At 43.2% G+C, this 16,477-nt stretch overlaps 1 protein-coding gene across 5 annotated transcripts in view; it reads right to left on the bottom strand.

Annotated features, from left to right (window-relative positions):
* Nucleotides 1-10,043: 10,043 nt before the first annotated feature.
* The window catches only part of LOC119307803 (5-methylthioadenosine/S-adenosylhomocysteine deaminase-like), a 9,599-nt gene continuing 3,165 nt past the window's right edge, over nucleotides 10,044-16,477 (bottom strand). The window contains exons 4-11 of one of the 5 annotated variants that reach the window (XM_037583886.1): nucleotides 15,542-15,691; nucleotides 14,882-15,025; nucleotides 14,377-14,533; nucleotides 13,879-14,051; nucleotides 13,578-13,633; nucleotides 12,916-13,018; nucleotides 11,179-12,356; nucleotides 10,044-10,298 (exon numbers count right to left, since the gene is read on the bottom strand). In XM_037583886.1, coding sequence (XP_037439783.1) covers nucleotides 12,267-12,356; nucleotides 12,916-13,018; nucleotides 13,578-13,633; nucleotides 13,879-14,051; nucleotides 14,377-14,533; nucleotides 14,882-15,025; nucleotides 15,542-15,691 — 873 coding nt within the window. In that variant the 3' untranslated portion in view covers nucleotides 10,044-10,298; nucleotides 11,179-12,266. Of the gene's footprint in view, nucleotides 10,299-11,168; nucleotides 12,357-12,915; nucleotides 13,019-13,577; nucleotides 13,634-13,878; nucleotides 14,052-14,376; nucleotides 14,534-14,881; nucleotides 15,026-15,541; nucleotides 15,692-16,477 lie in introns of all 5 variants that reach the window. The other 4 variants (XM_037583887.1, XM_037583885.1, XM_037583884.1 and 1 more) reach the window with 4 other exon arrangements.

Consider the following 16,477-nt stretch of genomic DNA (forward strand, 5'->3'; position numbering starts at 1 on the left):
CGCCGCTACCTCCCTGCGCCTACGCTCCACGGCTCATTGTGACGCCCACCACCTTCCTGCGACGCCACGGGTGGGGCGCCCGCCACCTGCTCGATTCGCGGCGTGGCCTCCTTTCGTGCGCCCGGCCGGAGCGCTCAAAGGTGGGGGGCTGCTGGAGCTATTTGAACTAGGAGGAAGAACCCTAGGGCGAAATGGTGAGCAGCGGCGACCCCGGAGTATTTGGCGAGGCAGGCATCAGGCCGGAGATCCGCCGCGTCCACGACTGGGTTCCCGGGGGGTAAGTCTCGCCTCTTGTTTAGATTGAGCTTAGTTGTGCATTTGAACACTCGATTCGAGTAGGTTTGCCCAATTAGTGTGCTGATTGCGTCTCTGTTTTTTGCCGGTTAGGATGGAGTTGCGGTTTGCTTTCATGGTGCACATTAGAAGGGACCGGTACATGTTCGATGCAAAGGATAAGAAGAAATACCAAGGGGGTTTTGATTATCGGTTGCCAATGGCTAGTAATTGGAGTTTCAGACAATTTGGGGAGGTAATTTGTAGCCAATATCCTTGGGGTTTGCTTGATGAAGTGGTATACAAATACTATGATGGGGAAAAGAATTGGGTGACAATTAGTAATGATGAAGAGCTAGCTATCATGTTTGTTAGGCATAAAGAGAAAGATAATTTTCATGTGAGGCTGCAAGTTGATGTGCTTGAGCAGACATTTGGACCTAGGATGGCGGGTGCAACATCTCAGGGAGAATCAAGTCGTCGTAATGGCATCTCTAGCCAGAACAGTTCAGTTGGTGCACGGCGACGTGGTGGCTCGACAAGTGTGGGCAACAGCAGTAGGGTCCCCCTTGAAGTGGAGCCTGATGGCTACAATTCTGGGATTGATGAAGAGAAGTTATATTCTGATGTTATTCAGAATTTACGACGGGCACCTCGGGCTGAAAACCAAGATGAGGCTCACAATGCAGTCCGTGTGGATGATGACGCGATGGGTGAGGACGAAGACCTTGCAGCTGTTGAATGGGACCCTTTGAACCCTCAAATGGAAGAAGGTACAGTTTTTGCATCCATGAATGAGTGTAGAAATGCACTTGTGACATACTGCATCAAGGTAGAACGTACTTTCAAAGTTGACAAGAGCGATCAAGTACGTTACAGAGTGCACTGTCCGACTAAGGGTTGTCCATGGAGGCTGCTTGCAGCTAAAATACGGAATAGCACTAATGTTCAGGTCAAAGTGAATCCTTTTAAGCACACATGCCAGGAATCAACCCTTAGGAAGGATACAATCAGTAGAGCCAAGTCAAGATGGGTGGCAGAAGAAGTAAAAAAGTGGGTGAAAGAAAACCAGCAAGTGGGTCCAAAGGAATTGCAGAAGAACATCAAAGATAAGTTCAAGATAGATTTACCATACATGAGGTTGTTCAATGGTAAACAACATGTTATGGATTTTATTTATGGTAACTGGCAGGAAAGTTTTCAATTGTTGTATTCATTCAAAGGTGAAGTGGAGAGGACAAGCCCAGGTAGTATTGTAGATATTGATCACCACACCGTGGAGTACACATTCAGGGGAGTGACAAAGACCAAGGAATGCTTTAGAAGGGTTTTTGTCTACTTTGAGGCTTGTCGCCGGGGTTTTTTGGCAGGCTGCAGGCCTTATTTGGCTATTGATGCCACTTTTCTCACAAGAAGATTTAAAGGACAGTTAGTAGCAGCTTGTGCAGTTGATGCACATAGTTTTGTATTTCCAGTTGCCTATGGTGTGCTGGAGACAGAGTCTGAGGAGAGCTGGACTTGGTTTTTGCATAATCTCCGCCGGGCTATTGCACATCCCAATGGGTTGGTCATTCATACAGATGCCTGCAAAGGTTTAGAAGTGGCCGTGGACAATGTGTTCCCTGGAGTAGAGCATAGGGAATGCATGCGTCACCTTGCTGCAAATTTCATGAAGAAATTCAAAGGAAAGGTGTATACCGACAATTTATGGCCAGCATCTTTGACATGCAGTGTGAAGAAGCACAACTACCACTTGAGGCAGTTATACATGAATCCCAAAGTGAAAGAATACTTGGAAACACACCACTCCAAGTTATGGGCCAGAAGCCAATTCAGTGAAGTGAGCAAAGTTGACTATGTGCACAATAATCTAGCAGAGTCTTTCAACTCAATGATCCGGAAACTAAAGGGTCATTATGTGGTGGATTTGCTTGACAGGATAAGGATAGAATACATGCAGAAATTTCATTATCGTGCAGGAATAGCCGAGGCAAAATTCATGGGCCACATTATCATCCCTGCCGTGATGAATGAACTGAAGCAGAAGACAATAGGCTTGGAAATGAACATGACGCTTTGCTCGGGTACCACAACAGAGATATCATATTTGGATAAAGAGAAGAGGGAATGGAGATATCGAGTGGATTTAGAAGCTAGAACTTGCAGTTGTAGGCAATGGCAGATAACTGGGTTGCCATGCATTCATGCCTTGTTTTTCATCACTTCTCTCCCAGGTCCAGCAGGGAACATACAGCAGTATGTGCATGATTACTACTCTGTTGCAAGGTTCAAAGCCACATATGCTTATGCCTTGCCTGCTATGGAGGGAAAACAACAATGGGACATGGTGGACCCTGGATTCAAGCTTTGCGCTCCAGTTCTGAAGAGAGCAGCAGGTAGACCAAGGAAGAGTCGAATAAGACCTCGCAGCGAAGGAGCTGGACTTGGAGCGAGGAAGCATAAGTGCACAAGATGTGGTGGGTCTGGTCATTTTGGTAAGTATTGTGATAACACAGTAGATCCAGCGTTCGGAGAGAGTTTCGATGAAGGCTTCGATGAAAATGTTGGTCAGCAGCCGGTTGCCTCAACAGATGATGAAAATGTTGGTCAACAGCCGGTTGCCTCAACAGATGATGAAAATAATGGTCAACAGCCGGTTGCATCAGATGAGGATTTTGACGAGGTTCCAAATGATGATGGTCAACAGCCGCATGATTTTGACGATGATCCAAAATATCCTCCAAATAATGATTCAAGTGAGGCTCCAAATGATGATCCAAGTGAGACTCTAAATGGTGATCATGGTGATCCAAGTGAAGCTCCAAATGATGATCCAAGTGAGGCTCCAAATGGTGATCCAAGTGAGGCTCTAAATGGTGATCATGGTGATCCAAGTGAGGCTCCAAATGGTGACCAACCTTCTGTTGTTGTGAGTTCTGCTAGGTATGTAAATCTTGCAAGGGTCAAATACTACTGTACATCTATCACTTGACACGATCTCATTACCGTTTATGTTTGGACCCTTTATGTTTTGCACAGCTCTATGGTAGGTTTGAAGAAGACGCGCAAGGTACCGACAACCAAGAGAAGAAGAGAAGAAACAATGAGCACAAGATGCACAAGGAGCAAAGTGATGGCAAGAAGCTCAAGGAACAGACAGAAGCCCCAACGCTATCTATGAACAATTATGAAACATTATGAATAAGGAATGATGTTGTATTATGAAATATTTATCACTTGACATGTTGTATTTCTGTTGGATGATGTTGGACCTATGTTAGAAGTATGTTTGACATGATGTTTAAATATCTGTTGGATGATGTTTGAATGAGCACATGGTTTTTCCTTTTTTTGATTTTTTTGAATTTTGTTTTGCTCATTTAAATTCTGGTCAAACCTAACTTTGACCAAGATTTAAGCAAGTCTAAAATATCAAAATGAAAAACTAAGCCTGGATACTTCTTAGTCAATCCAAAATGAAGTTGTGGTGAGGTTTTTGAAATTTTCATGAAAAATGTGCTAAAAAGAGGGGTCCAAAGGTAGGGTAAACGGCCTCATTTCTAAGCAAGGTTTTTTTCGACCTTATCTAAATCAGCCAAATAACTTTCCTACACATATATTCTATATGTACAGACTATGTGCGCTGGTTTTTTCATTTTTTGATTTTTTTTTAAATTTGTTTTGCTCATTTGAATTCTGGTCAAACTTAACTTTGACCAAGATTTAAACAAGTGTAAAACATCAAAATGAAAAACTAAGCCTGGATCCTTCTTAGTCACTCCAAAATGAAGCTGTGGTGAGTTTTTTGAAATTTTCACGTTCATTTCCCCAAAACACTTCTCTTCACTTCATACAAGAGAGTTTGAGATACTCGAGATATCATACAATACACATGAACTTATCATTTAAATGTATGTAAAGCTTGTTTATCAACTTAAATCGTTAGTATATGACATAAGAAGACTATGTGCGCAGGTTTTTCATTTTTCTGATTTTTATTTAATTTATTATGCTCATTTGAAATCTGGTCAAACATAGCTTTGACTGCTCCAAACCCCTCCCAAACCCCGCTAACCCTAGCGCTGAATAAGGACCGTTCATCTAACCCTAGCGGTGATCAAGGGTCGTCGATCTAACCCTTCTAGAAGAAATCTGCGGGGAGGAGGGGGGCGATCCGCGAGATGCAATCTGATTGGCTGGGAGATTGTTTTTTTAACAAATATCGGACGCGCTGGATGGACCGTTGGGCCGTCTCGTTATCTGGGCCTGAGATCGCAGTAAATAGCCCGTCTCAGCCTTTCCAGGCCTTGCATGCATGGAGGCGGCTACGTGGGTTTGCGCATGCGTGGGAGGCGGCGACGTGCATGCATGCGAGTGAGGCGAGCGAGGCGCGCTAGGCGAGCTAGGCGAGCTAGGCTAGCGAGGCGAGTTAGGTGGTTCAGGGCAGTGGTTCAGGGCAGCGGTTCACATGCACTGCCCAGTCAAAGATGCATCGTTTTCGTGCAAAAATTTAAATGTGCAAAACGTAACGGATACACACACGCGTCCGGATTCACGCACGCACCGTTCTCATCCTTTCTCTCTTCCTCTCCCACCCACAGGCCTATAAAATGGGGTGCCTCTCTTCCTCTCCCATCCACAAGCCAGATCCGATCCTCTCCAACTTCAAACACCCAAGCGACCAACCCTCCCCAAGCGAGACCAAGTGAAGAAGATGCAGTTCAACGGGCCGACCTTCCGCCGTCCGCCTGTGGTGCCGGAGCTGCGCTACCCACCGGGCGTGCTCGTGGAGAGGGAGCTCCGTGTGTGGGCTATTTCAAGGTAGAGGGGTTCCGTCGAACTCACCCGCGTCTTCCTCAGAGCCGGCTATGCCCACCTCCCACGGGGCTCGCCGAGGATGTTCACCCTCAACGAGGTTCGTGACCGCGGCGGCATCCTCCTACTGCTCACGGTCACCTTCACCAACCCATTTGACGCGCGCGAGCTCCTCGGCCAAGTCTTTTGGTGCGGCTGCGAGGCCATCTTCTTCACCATCTACAACATCTACACCAACTACGAGCGCATCTTCCCCGCTCCAGGCCAGATGCACTCCCTTCCCTACGACGACGAGGAGGAGGTGTGAAGATGAAGATGGTGTTGAAGGGGCGCGCGCGGCCAAGGTGGAAGAAGGAGGTCAAGATGAAGATGTTCAAGCCCGGAGTCAAGCTCGTCATGTTTGGTTTTTTATTTTGTTTCTTTTCTATGTCATGTCGTGTCGTGTCATGTTTCGTCATGTGTCCATGAACTGTCCGTGAACTTATCTAAGTTATTGTAATGGTACGGTGTGTTCTATCGCATTATGTGTGTTAAAAAATGTCCGTGCCCAAACTTATCATTTCTTCCCTAAACAAGTCATGAAGTTCAAGTACTTGTGGTTTTCATTAATGAAAATCGTAGGGGGTGAGAAGCCCTCTGTTTCATTCAAACAAAAAGTCATGAACTAACATGTAAATTTATTCCCTTTAAATCCTAAACCAAGTGCCACTCTAACCCTAAACCAAGTGCCACTCTGACCAAAATCATGTGGTAGTGCAACATACATTTTCAACCTTCCAACCCTCCAAAATTTAAGTGCAAAACAAAGGGAAACCACTCTCAGGCGTGTGCAAACATTCACGGTCTCACTATTTTTTTAAAAAAAATTCACAGTCTCACTATGTATACCTTCCTTCCCTACCCATGTCAAAGTCTTCCCATCTGTCCTAGCGGTTACCAGCGCAGCCCTAAACACCACAAACCCACGCGGTCCTGGGTTCGAGTCCCCAGCCGCACCAATTTTTTGTGCATTTTCCACCCTTCATTTTTTTATACATATTATGTTTTCCTCAATGTAATGCCCTTAAAAAATGTTCATTTATTTTGGCACCTGGCGTAAACCTCTACCAGAGCTGAGGCACATTTTCCATGACATTTTGGTCTTTGATTTAAATCACGGTGTATTTGAATTGGATTAATTAACAGCTCCAAAAAATCTCTAACCTTAATTGTTTGGCTCCGGAATAATTCAATTAGTTTCCACAAAAAGTTTCAGCATTATGATTTACTGCATAAATTAAATCAGAATAGAAAACAAAAAAATACGCAAGAAAACCCCTGAATGGGCCTAATTGGATGCAGTTGGCCCATTAGTCTAGCCTGCACTCGGCTCTACGCTCTGAATTTGGCCCAAGAGCAACCTTTTTTTCGGACAGAAAGGCAGAGCAGAGAGCTGCATTTCATTGATCAAAAGTTTCTGAATTCCTAATTTCTTCTCTTTTTTTCCAACATATTTAAATGTTGGTCACTTCTTCTCTTTTTGTTTTAACATTTAAACAACTTTAACCAACATTTAAACTAGGTGAATTTCTCAAACAATTTCAAGATTACAAATTCCTTCATAATTCATGCCTTTCCATACATTTTCAACATTACAACCAGTGCGATTACCATACCTACAAATGCCCAAAAGTATTTGCAAATGGGTATTGGTAGTGCTTGATCTTCAAGCTTCCTAGCCTTCTTCTTCAACATCCTAAGCTCAATAGCTAGCTCTCTGTCAGTGCGTGCTTCGCCATCCATCTCTTCTTCCGGAGCTCGTGGTGTGGCCACTGCCGTTCGTGGCAGCATGCGCAACCATTCTTCATGATCTTCTTGCAGTTCATTCATCAAAGTCTTGGCCAGAGCATCGACCCAAAGAAAGAAGCATGTCACCTGCATGAACACTAAACAGATCAACCCATTGCTCAAACATCCCGACGACGAAAATGGTGCAATTGCCCCGATTCTTACCCCATTCTCGCTGCACACGTAGAACGGACGATTCTGGTTCCTCGGTGTCTGAGAAACCCTTCGATCAACGCCCGCCCGGCACCGCGGACAGACGAAGACAGGCATGTCCACACGCGCCCGGCTCTGCATCCGCGAGGTGGCGCGGGAGCTTGAGGAAGACATGGAGCTCGGAGCCGAAGGGGATCTCAACGCCGCCGCGCCCTCCACTGCTAGCTTCCCACCGCCACGCCCTCCACAGCTAGCTTCCCGCCGCCGTGCTCTCTCTCTCGCCGTGGTCACCGCCGTGCTCTCTGTCACCGTGGTCACCGCCGCTGTCGCCCGCTTATATAGCACACCCGCCAACGGCTCTCTGCTCAACGGCTCTTTGCTGGGTCCCACAAGCCACGCGTGCAACGGTCTGAATAAAATTGGCCGTTTCTGCCGCCTGGTCCCACCTGTAAGGGCCGAGTCAAAAGGTTGACCTGACGGAGACGGCAGAGTTCACGGAACGAGTCGGTGCGCACGGACTAGGGGCAAAACTGAGCACAATTCGCATCTGAGGGCAAAACTGAGCACATGGACACCACTGAGGGCAAAAGGATAATTAACCCTAAAAAAATAGTATTCTCAATCAATGTCTCACAAAACAAAAATTCAAGTGCTCAAGAAGGATATCGTGAAGGCTAACCTGCATAGCCTTTCTTTTTTTGTTCTTGAGTATTGGGGATCTCACACTATTAGGAGGGATCGTTGGGAGGCAAAGAAAAATCTCATGTCATTGATCGTTATACTCATTTCCTGTGCCCTAAGTCTAAAAGCCAAAAGGCCTAACCAAATCCCAAGCCTCAGCAAAAGAGTCACTCTGAGTCGACCAGAGTCTTCAAGCTATTTCAGCAGGAGTCTCCGGCTAGCTAGTTGTGGTTATGGAGCGTGTTCTTTTTGTAGTCGGAGTGTTCGAGTTTTACTATGACCCCTCTCGGGTCAGAGCCAGAGTATCTATCTGTTACTCTGGTTGCACTTGGGTTCCACCTAGAGTATCTAGGTAACGAGTCGGAGTCTCAGTTATAACCCTAGCTCGTTTACTTGTGTTTTACTTTGATCTTCTTCTTCTCACGCAAGAGCAACAGAAAAATGACAATGGCAGCATGGCGTACTCCCCCCTAGGTCTCTCATTCTTCCTCTTCCTCTACCGTTGCTCCTCCAGCTTGAGGAGCTAGAGCTCCTGCTGAAGAGGCCCCAACGCCAACTCTGATGGTGGGCAACATGCACAATGGCGAAGACTAGGCGTGGGTGGCGCGGCCCACCGCCATCCACCTTAGTCATTCCCATGTCGCCTAAGACTATTCCTGCTTCATGCAGCTTTCGGCCACCAACCTCTTGTTGGAGCACTGCCATGAGGGGGACAGACGCAATGCTTTCAAGTCTATCAGGAACTTGTGATGTATTGATCCCCTTTGCCTCAATGACTTGGATTTCTTGGTGGTGCACCTCATCATCAGGCTTGAGCATGAGGATGACGTTCCTTCACTCTCCGCCGCAGCTCGGAGGGAGGGCTCACCACTGAGGTGGGCATCTAGCTCGACAACAGATGGCCTGTCGAGGAGGATGCCTCCTCCATCTTCTTCCGCTTATAGCAAGATGGTAGTTCCTTATCGTGCTCGTTGTGTGACTCGTGGGTTAGACGATGTCACCACTCACATCCTTCACGGATTCGGTTCCCTCACGCTCGGCTAGCTCCTAGGGTACCTGTGAGGCAACGAATTGTCTAGTTTCTTGAAGGATAATGGTGTCAATGCATAGAACAATTGCATCGGTCTTTCAAAGGATTATGACGTAAAAAAAAATTCAATATTCGCGAGGACCGCGCCCGGGTTCCGTTTGATAACGGAACAAAGGCCATGAGGTAAAATGAGACACGAGGTAAATATTCATTGCAAGGGCCTCATTAGTAAGGAATTTAAAATTACTAGCACAATTCGTGTGCTGTGTTTAGATGCTTTGGGTTGTCCAGACCTTAGATAAGTGGCTACCTCTTCGGAAGCACAAGCTTTGCTTTTTCACATTTACTATGACAAACAACTTCGCCGATTAGATATGAGAATAAGTTTCTGATTCAGTGGAAGTTATTAGTATGACAAGAGATTAAGTAGTGACAGAATGTACAAGGCTTGAAGCTGATGATCGTTTTCTTCAAGGGCACCACTAGCAATCAGACTACTGATATTTTGTTTCCTATCAGACCAGTCATAAGCCGTTGGATTGGAAGCATGATGTCGTCCGATTTGTAATTTATATCTGCATGAGTTTTCCTGATTTGCTTCATTTATTTATTGAGTGGTTCCCGGTGGACCTGTATTCCCTTAAATTCCGGCCCACATCCTTGGAGGTTTATACAAAACAAATTAACCTCTTAATGACCATCCAAACATGCTTCTGATTTCCACGCCAGATCCAAATCAGATCCCTATAATCACGTTCGCTTCCATAGGAGGCGATAGTACACTAGTTTCCTTACCAGGATTAATGCTTCCTTTCTATTACGAGTTTGTTCCATAATAAGAAAGTCGTGCTTCCAAACATGTCAATTGTGCTTTGGAATTCTGTACTTGTATCCATTATATAAAAGCCATGCTTCCAAGACTAAAAACCAAGCTTCCCTATATAATTCCTTCATATATGATTCCATGAGATACGCTTGCAGTTTTTTGGTACAACGTTTAAGCATGATGCAAAATTTGCTTCCACCGAGATTTAGATTTATTTCTTTCTAACAAAAAATTGCATCCTGTAAGGCTACATTTTGTTTACAATGATGCAGAAATTTAGTTGCCATCCACTGGAATACAACATTAACATATACTCCCTCCGTCCCAAAATTCTTGTCTTACATTTGTCTAGATACGGATGTACCTAATACTAAAACATGACTTGATACATCCATATTTGGACAAATCTAAGACAAGAATTTTGGGACGGAGGGAGTATTTGTTTCCTGCCAACACTCAATGCTAGTTTTCCATTCGACTACACTTATTTCCAAAAAATAGAAACTACAATTCATAGTGTGCTTAAACATGTTCTAGCAACAGCATCTCTCCCTCAACTTCAGTTTGGTCGTCGTCACCCTCTTCCCCATTGTAGGCTCCGATTATGTCCGGAAGGCGCATCCGTCACCTCCATCTTAGTTGTCGCATACGCCAGAAATAGCCTCCACTAGGAATAGAACAACAATCCATTATCTACACCAGCAGAAAAACAAGTTGCATACATAAGCTTACCAAAACAGTAACCAATGACAGGTTTGGTTGGAACTTGGAAGCATAGAAGCAAAGGTATGTTTGGTGAATTACTATGAAAAAGATGTGTATGGCTACAACATAAAAAATGACATTTAGAAGCGAAATAAAGTAGTATGGAAGGCATATGAACTGAACCCATTGTAGTCCTTATGAGATGAAGGCACAGAAGCATTTTTTTAGAGAACTGTAGCAAAATGAGTACAATGTAGAAGCACAAAGGTATGAAGCTGGAAACGGATGCAAATGGTGCATTATTAGTGTGGGCGAAAGCATAAAAACTGAATTCAGAAGCGCAGATTAGTACACAGGTTAACATGCAGTTTATGTGTCGCCAACTTTCACAAAACTGAATTGTTATTGAACATGGAAGTATTGTTCTAGTCCGCCCAAAATAATTACAATACAGAAGCATCCAAGTAAGAAGCCAGAAAACAGTACAATGGGTGCCATACTGCCATATTAGTGTTAGTTGGAAGCATGAAATTTTGAAAGGGGAATCTGTTGCCAACTGTCAAGCATATTTGTGGATGCTCTATAAACAGGAAGCGATGAAAGATTGTTTTGTCGACAATTCTGATCTTAATTCCAGGCACTGATGTCTGAAACTAGGGAATAAGCACAATTGCCTGTCTACATACAATTGTCTGAAACTAGGGAAAAAACAAAATTGCCTGTGAAGATAATCATACTAGGCAGGCAGAGAACCAAAACACCAATGAGTACTCGGCAGTCGGCAGGCAATGAATTACAAACAAAATTGCAATATGGCAACTGCAAATTATCGGGGGCTATTGGCAGTGAAAAACCTACAGAAATTTACATATAAAATGTAGGAAGCCGTTGTAGGTTCTGTCGGCGTTGGTTCCGACTCCGGCAGCCGATTCATCTGATGGTTAAGTTGGTGAAGCACCGAATCGAGGTCGGGATGGCACACCTGCATGAGAAAATTCTGGAGGCCGCATAAGTGGAGAGCACGATAGGGTGGGGAGGATTAGGGGAAACGAATCTAGGAGTCAGCAGGCAGCAGGCGAACGGATCTGAAGAGCACGATGAGGTTGATGTGCTGCTTCACGAGAGGTGAGAAGGAGGCAGCAGGTGATCGCCGAGATCGGGGAGGCCGGGGTGGTGCGGTTGGTGGCCACGACGGCGAAGATTCCCTGCGTGGCGAGGGGAGAAAGGAAGACGAGATACAAGCGAGTGATTTAGGGAGGGAGTTGTTACACGGGTGATTAGCTCCTCGGCCATCGGGATAAGGTAATATCTACAACCGCGCAATTCTAATAGAATCGACAGTTGCCGGGTGGTCTAGTATCAGACTATAGATAGGAAGTGTTTCCCTTTCTTAATGTAGAGCTGATTATTTATTTGTGCATTTCAATTACTCCCTCCGTCACAGTTTAGAAGGTCACAATTTAGAAGGCGTACATCAGAAATCTCTGGGACCAAGGTGAGTTTAGAAGGTCACAATTTAGAAGGCGTACATCAGAAATCTCTGGGACCAAGGTGTTTCACGATTGGCTCTAGTTTCCTTTGCATGCGACTGAAAAATAGCAGCGTAGTTTTGTGCTCTTCAGATTATGCATGGAACTTGTTTTCTTCACTTGGAGCTTGAGTTCCACCTTGGACTTGAGGGTCCTACAATGGAGCTTGAGATTCTTCACTTGAAGATTGAGCTCCATCTTCAGTTTGGTCATTGGATTGAAGATTATGCATGCTAGTCCTCCACCCAAATTAATCGTCGACTTATTCCTTCTCAAATGAGCAATTAACCTCGCTTAAAGTGCAAAAATAGCAGTTTCAGGGAGAAGAACAAGCATTGAATAACCCCACGAAAGGTTATGCATGAGCTCCATATTCAGCTTGATCATTGGACTGAAAGTTTCGGGGAGAAGAACTAGCATGATAAAATCACAAGTAGTTCATCCTTTCAGGGAGGTTGATGCCAGCTCGCACTAGGAGGGCAGTTGCTCTCTTTACTGCTGAAGAAATTACCTCCTCCTAGACCACAGCAAGGTATATTAGAAACAGCGGAAGCACCATCAATGATGTATCTTAGCTATGATTATGGGATTCAAACATTGCTTGAGCAAAGCATATGATCTTTAGCGATGAAAGCGGTTACCACTTCCATTTTCACAACCATTACAAATTTGCAGTTATTCCAGAGCATGAATATTCCAATGTTGCTCTTTTCTAGACCGACTACTTGGTGATATGCTGAGGAGCAAGCACAACATGATTGTCGAATCTCCTCAGCTATAATAAATTTTATCGACGAGTTTTTTTAACTGGATTTTTTTTAATGAAACGGGCCTCTTGCTCCATTGCATTAATAACTAAACCACAGTGTGTTAATACAAGTATGCAAGGAGATGCAGAGTACCATTCCAGGAAAATAAAGAAGTATTCTTTCAAACTGAGTCGCATCTACAGAGAAAATGTGGAATGAAACTGCAGCTTTGCACAACTTTCCTAGCCTTTTGGCAAAGTGAAACAACCTAGGTACTTCTTTTCCTTCATCTCAATATTAATTAGGCAAAGATAAGGAGAAAATTACCTCATTTACATTCATAATCTTCTGATCCTTCATAATCCATTGGCCATTGCACATAACAGATTCGATATTTTCTGACCGCATGCAATAAACAGTGTTGGCAATGCTGCATAGCAGAAAAAGTTAATACCATGATTTTAAATTCGATTCTTATTGTCAAATACTCCCTCCGTCCCAAAATAAGTGTCTCAAGCTTAATACAACTTTGTACTAAAGTTGTATTAAGCTTGAGACACTTATTTTGGGACGGAGGGGGTATTATTTAGAATAAATTGTAATGTTGAGTATGTGTAGTACTTCTGTTTTCGTGCAATAATAGGGAGCTGAAGCTCAATAACTTTACGTATTGCATTGTAGGCAGGCTACAGAGCTAGCAATATACTCCCTCCGTCCCAAAATTCTTGTCTTATGAGAATCCTGTATTATGAGAATTTTGGGACGGAGGGAGTATTTTAGTAACAAAGCTACACGTATTATGAGAATCCTGTATGTAAACAGTTTGAATAAACAATGCGTCATTAAGAATATGAACAATGGCTATTGCAACCTTCAAGACAGGGATTGCACGCAAATGATACTTGGTTAATGAGTTGAAATAAAACTCAGTGTGAACTCAATACAAAAATGCAGTAATTTGCTCTTAGAAAAATAGCAGTGGTGCATACCAGTCATGTAACGGAAGCATGGACCACTTAAATGGATTCACCACAATCAGGTCCGCCTGCAAAACCAACAAAAAACCTCAAGCGTCAACAAGATACTGATATTAGTTAAAATAAATAAGAAATCAATAGATCCAGACCATTTGATTATACTAGGAAATCATAATCTGGAATGTCCGCACAGAATATAATGGGTTTTCATTTAATATGATTGAACTGTAGGCATAAATCCAGTTTCAAAAGAATACATAAACCAGTATTTTCAAGCACCACATATGACAAAATTAGCAGCTAACAGCAGCACCTTTTTGCCGACCTCCAGAGAGCCTATTTCATTATCCCACAGAACCGCTTTTGCACCATTAATAGTAGCCATCGTCAGCACAGTCTCAGAAGGAAGCACGGTTGGGTTTGTTGTACCACTGATATAGGCCTCACGCCCTTTGTTAATAAGGGAGGCTAGGTACATCTCATCAACTGTACAGCACAAGGTAATCTTGTAAATTATAGAGTGAGCCACAATAGGCATCGAATCTGTAAAACTATCATCAAAACCATGCATATTCAATAGATACTGGACAAGGAACATAATAACAGAAAAATATGGCACACCTATTTCTTTACAGAACAAATGGATATGCCCTAGGATCACTACGGAGCGCATTTAATATAAAATATTAGATGCAAAACTCTGACAGAATCCTCGCTACTGCTGGGTGCCAAACAACATAGGTGAAGAAAACTAAGAGCAAAGCTAAACACACTCGTAAAAACATCTGTGATTATAGTTTATTAAGCAGACCAATGCTCATTCTGTTATTGCTTGGTGCTCCATCGGTACCGAGAGAGACACAAACACCAGAATCCAGCATTTCCCTAATAGGAGCAAACCCCAACATTCTCATGGCAGATGCTGGGCAATGAGAAACCTTGACACCAGCGTTTGAAAAATGACTTATCTGCAAGTGAGAAACTCAAATGAAAAGTTTGCCAAAGTTATATTTTGCATTCCAGTATCACAAAGCATATCAGAAGGTAGACAGTGCATAGTAAAGAATTTAGACAGACAAATTAACATATAGAAAAAAGAAGCATATAGCTGCTGCAACATGTTATATGCTGATTATGTACACTGATGACTGCTGGCATAATTGGATGTACACTGGGGCAACCTTTGTACAATTAAAAGCCATACAGTTTAACCTAGATTTAAAGTTATGGTATTCCATAATTACCATACATTCTCAGAGCACAACCAGGGTACATAACGTGAAAGGTAACATTCGATTGTGGAAAAGCTTACTTACCTCAGACTCATTCAACCAAACAGAATGGGCAGCCAGCAAATTACTCCTCAGAAAATCAATTTTCTCTAAATATGTAACTGTCCCATGATCAATTTTCTTCATCCGCATTACAAACTGATTTTCATATGGTATTTCCGCAATATGCTGCAAAAATAATATAAAGCAAAAGCATAAGCAATGTAGAGCAGTTAGCGGAGCAAAAACTTCTACTGGAATAGTAAAATAGTATAATCATTTTGTGTTCGGCTCCTCACATTGGAACGAATTTCAGTTAAATTAGCAAGATAGTTCTCTAGGAGCCCAAACCATATAAATGCACAACTCAAAAACAACTCTAGGCAGTCCTCCAAGCATCATTAAATACAGCATCCAGGTTTTATTTCAATAAATTAATTAAATGATACAACAATATCTGAAACGAGATAAAACATTTCGTCGTTCCATGGTTCCAAGCTCCAATTTATAAGGAGAGAAGCATGCATTTGTGAGTGACTTTTTTTTGCTTTGATAAAATGCCTGATTTTCTTACTTAAATTATTCTATCCTATTGTAATCCCTGTGAAGATTAATAAGGATCCGCGGCTTGTGCACAGAAGGGGCAAGGGAGAGGGGGGAGAAAGAGAAGGTAAACTTTGCGGCACAAATAAACTACTTTAATACCATATGGATTCCAGTATTCAGTTCCTGTGCAGCATCCCTTGTTTCAAGCAGTAACCGATCTGTCGCATTCATGATCTGTCTCAACCCAAACCATATCCTGATTCGCCCATCAGCTGTGTTATGATGCTTTTCATATAGATCCTTCTGTGACTGGGTGAAAGAAAAGTCATTCACATCACATAACAGCCAAGTATGCCGAGAATAAACACATGTATATTTGGACTTAGATGGATCTTAACTTGTGCAGACATAAACCAATCAAATAAGAATTAACCTTATTTAAGTACAGTAAATCCCAAATAGCTGTTGCACAGGAAAAACAAGGAAAAAATGAGCAACGGATGATAGAAAAGGCAACAGTTTTTGGTAACCTTATTATTCCTTCTCTACTTCCAATTGTACTTCCAAATTTTGCCATACCGTGTAGCCTACTTGAATCATGCCTTCTCAGATTTTCCAAATTTAGGAATTGTTTGTTCCGTGCAGGCTTCTCATGTACATGGATTTTAAATTGGGTACCAGCGCTTGTCGAACTTCAGCAATAAACATAGTAGTATCTAACGTACCACATGTTCTTAGAGTAACTCTGTTCCTAAATATGCAGATATCGATACGATGGAATATGCTTAACTGATTTCTGCTTACAACATATGCATCAGCTGTGCCACAAATAGGGCTGGCCTAGCAAAATAATGCTAACTAATAGGCGAGACACACTTAACAACTCGATAAACACATCAGATGCTGGATCTGATCAACATGTTCAGCTTCAGCGCTTCCCTGCGCATGGACCAGCTGACATGCCAGCTAGCTGCAGGCCCCCCTGAAGTGGCTGCTACTTCCATGACTGAGCTCATGCTGCTATTGAATTACATGTTGCACATGCACATCCCTAGAATGATGAAGTGAAAACAAGCCCTTTATATTCAGGTGGGG

Source organism: Triticum dicoccoides, chromosome 5B (assembly GCF_002162155.2).
Source record: "Triticum dicoccoides isolate Atlit2015 ecotype Zavitan chromosome 5B, WEW_v2.0, whole genome shotgun sequence".
In the NCBI taxonomy this organism is placed as follows: domain Eukaryota; kingdom Viridiplantae; phylum Streptophyta; class Magnoliopsida; order Poales; family Poaceae; genus Triticum; species Triticum dicoccoides.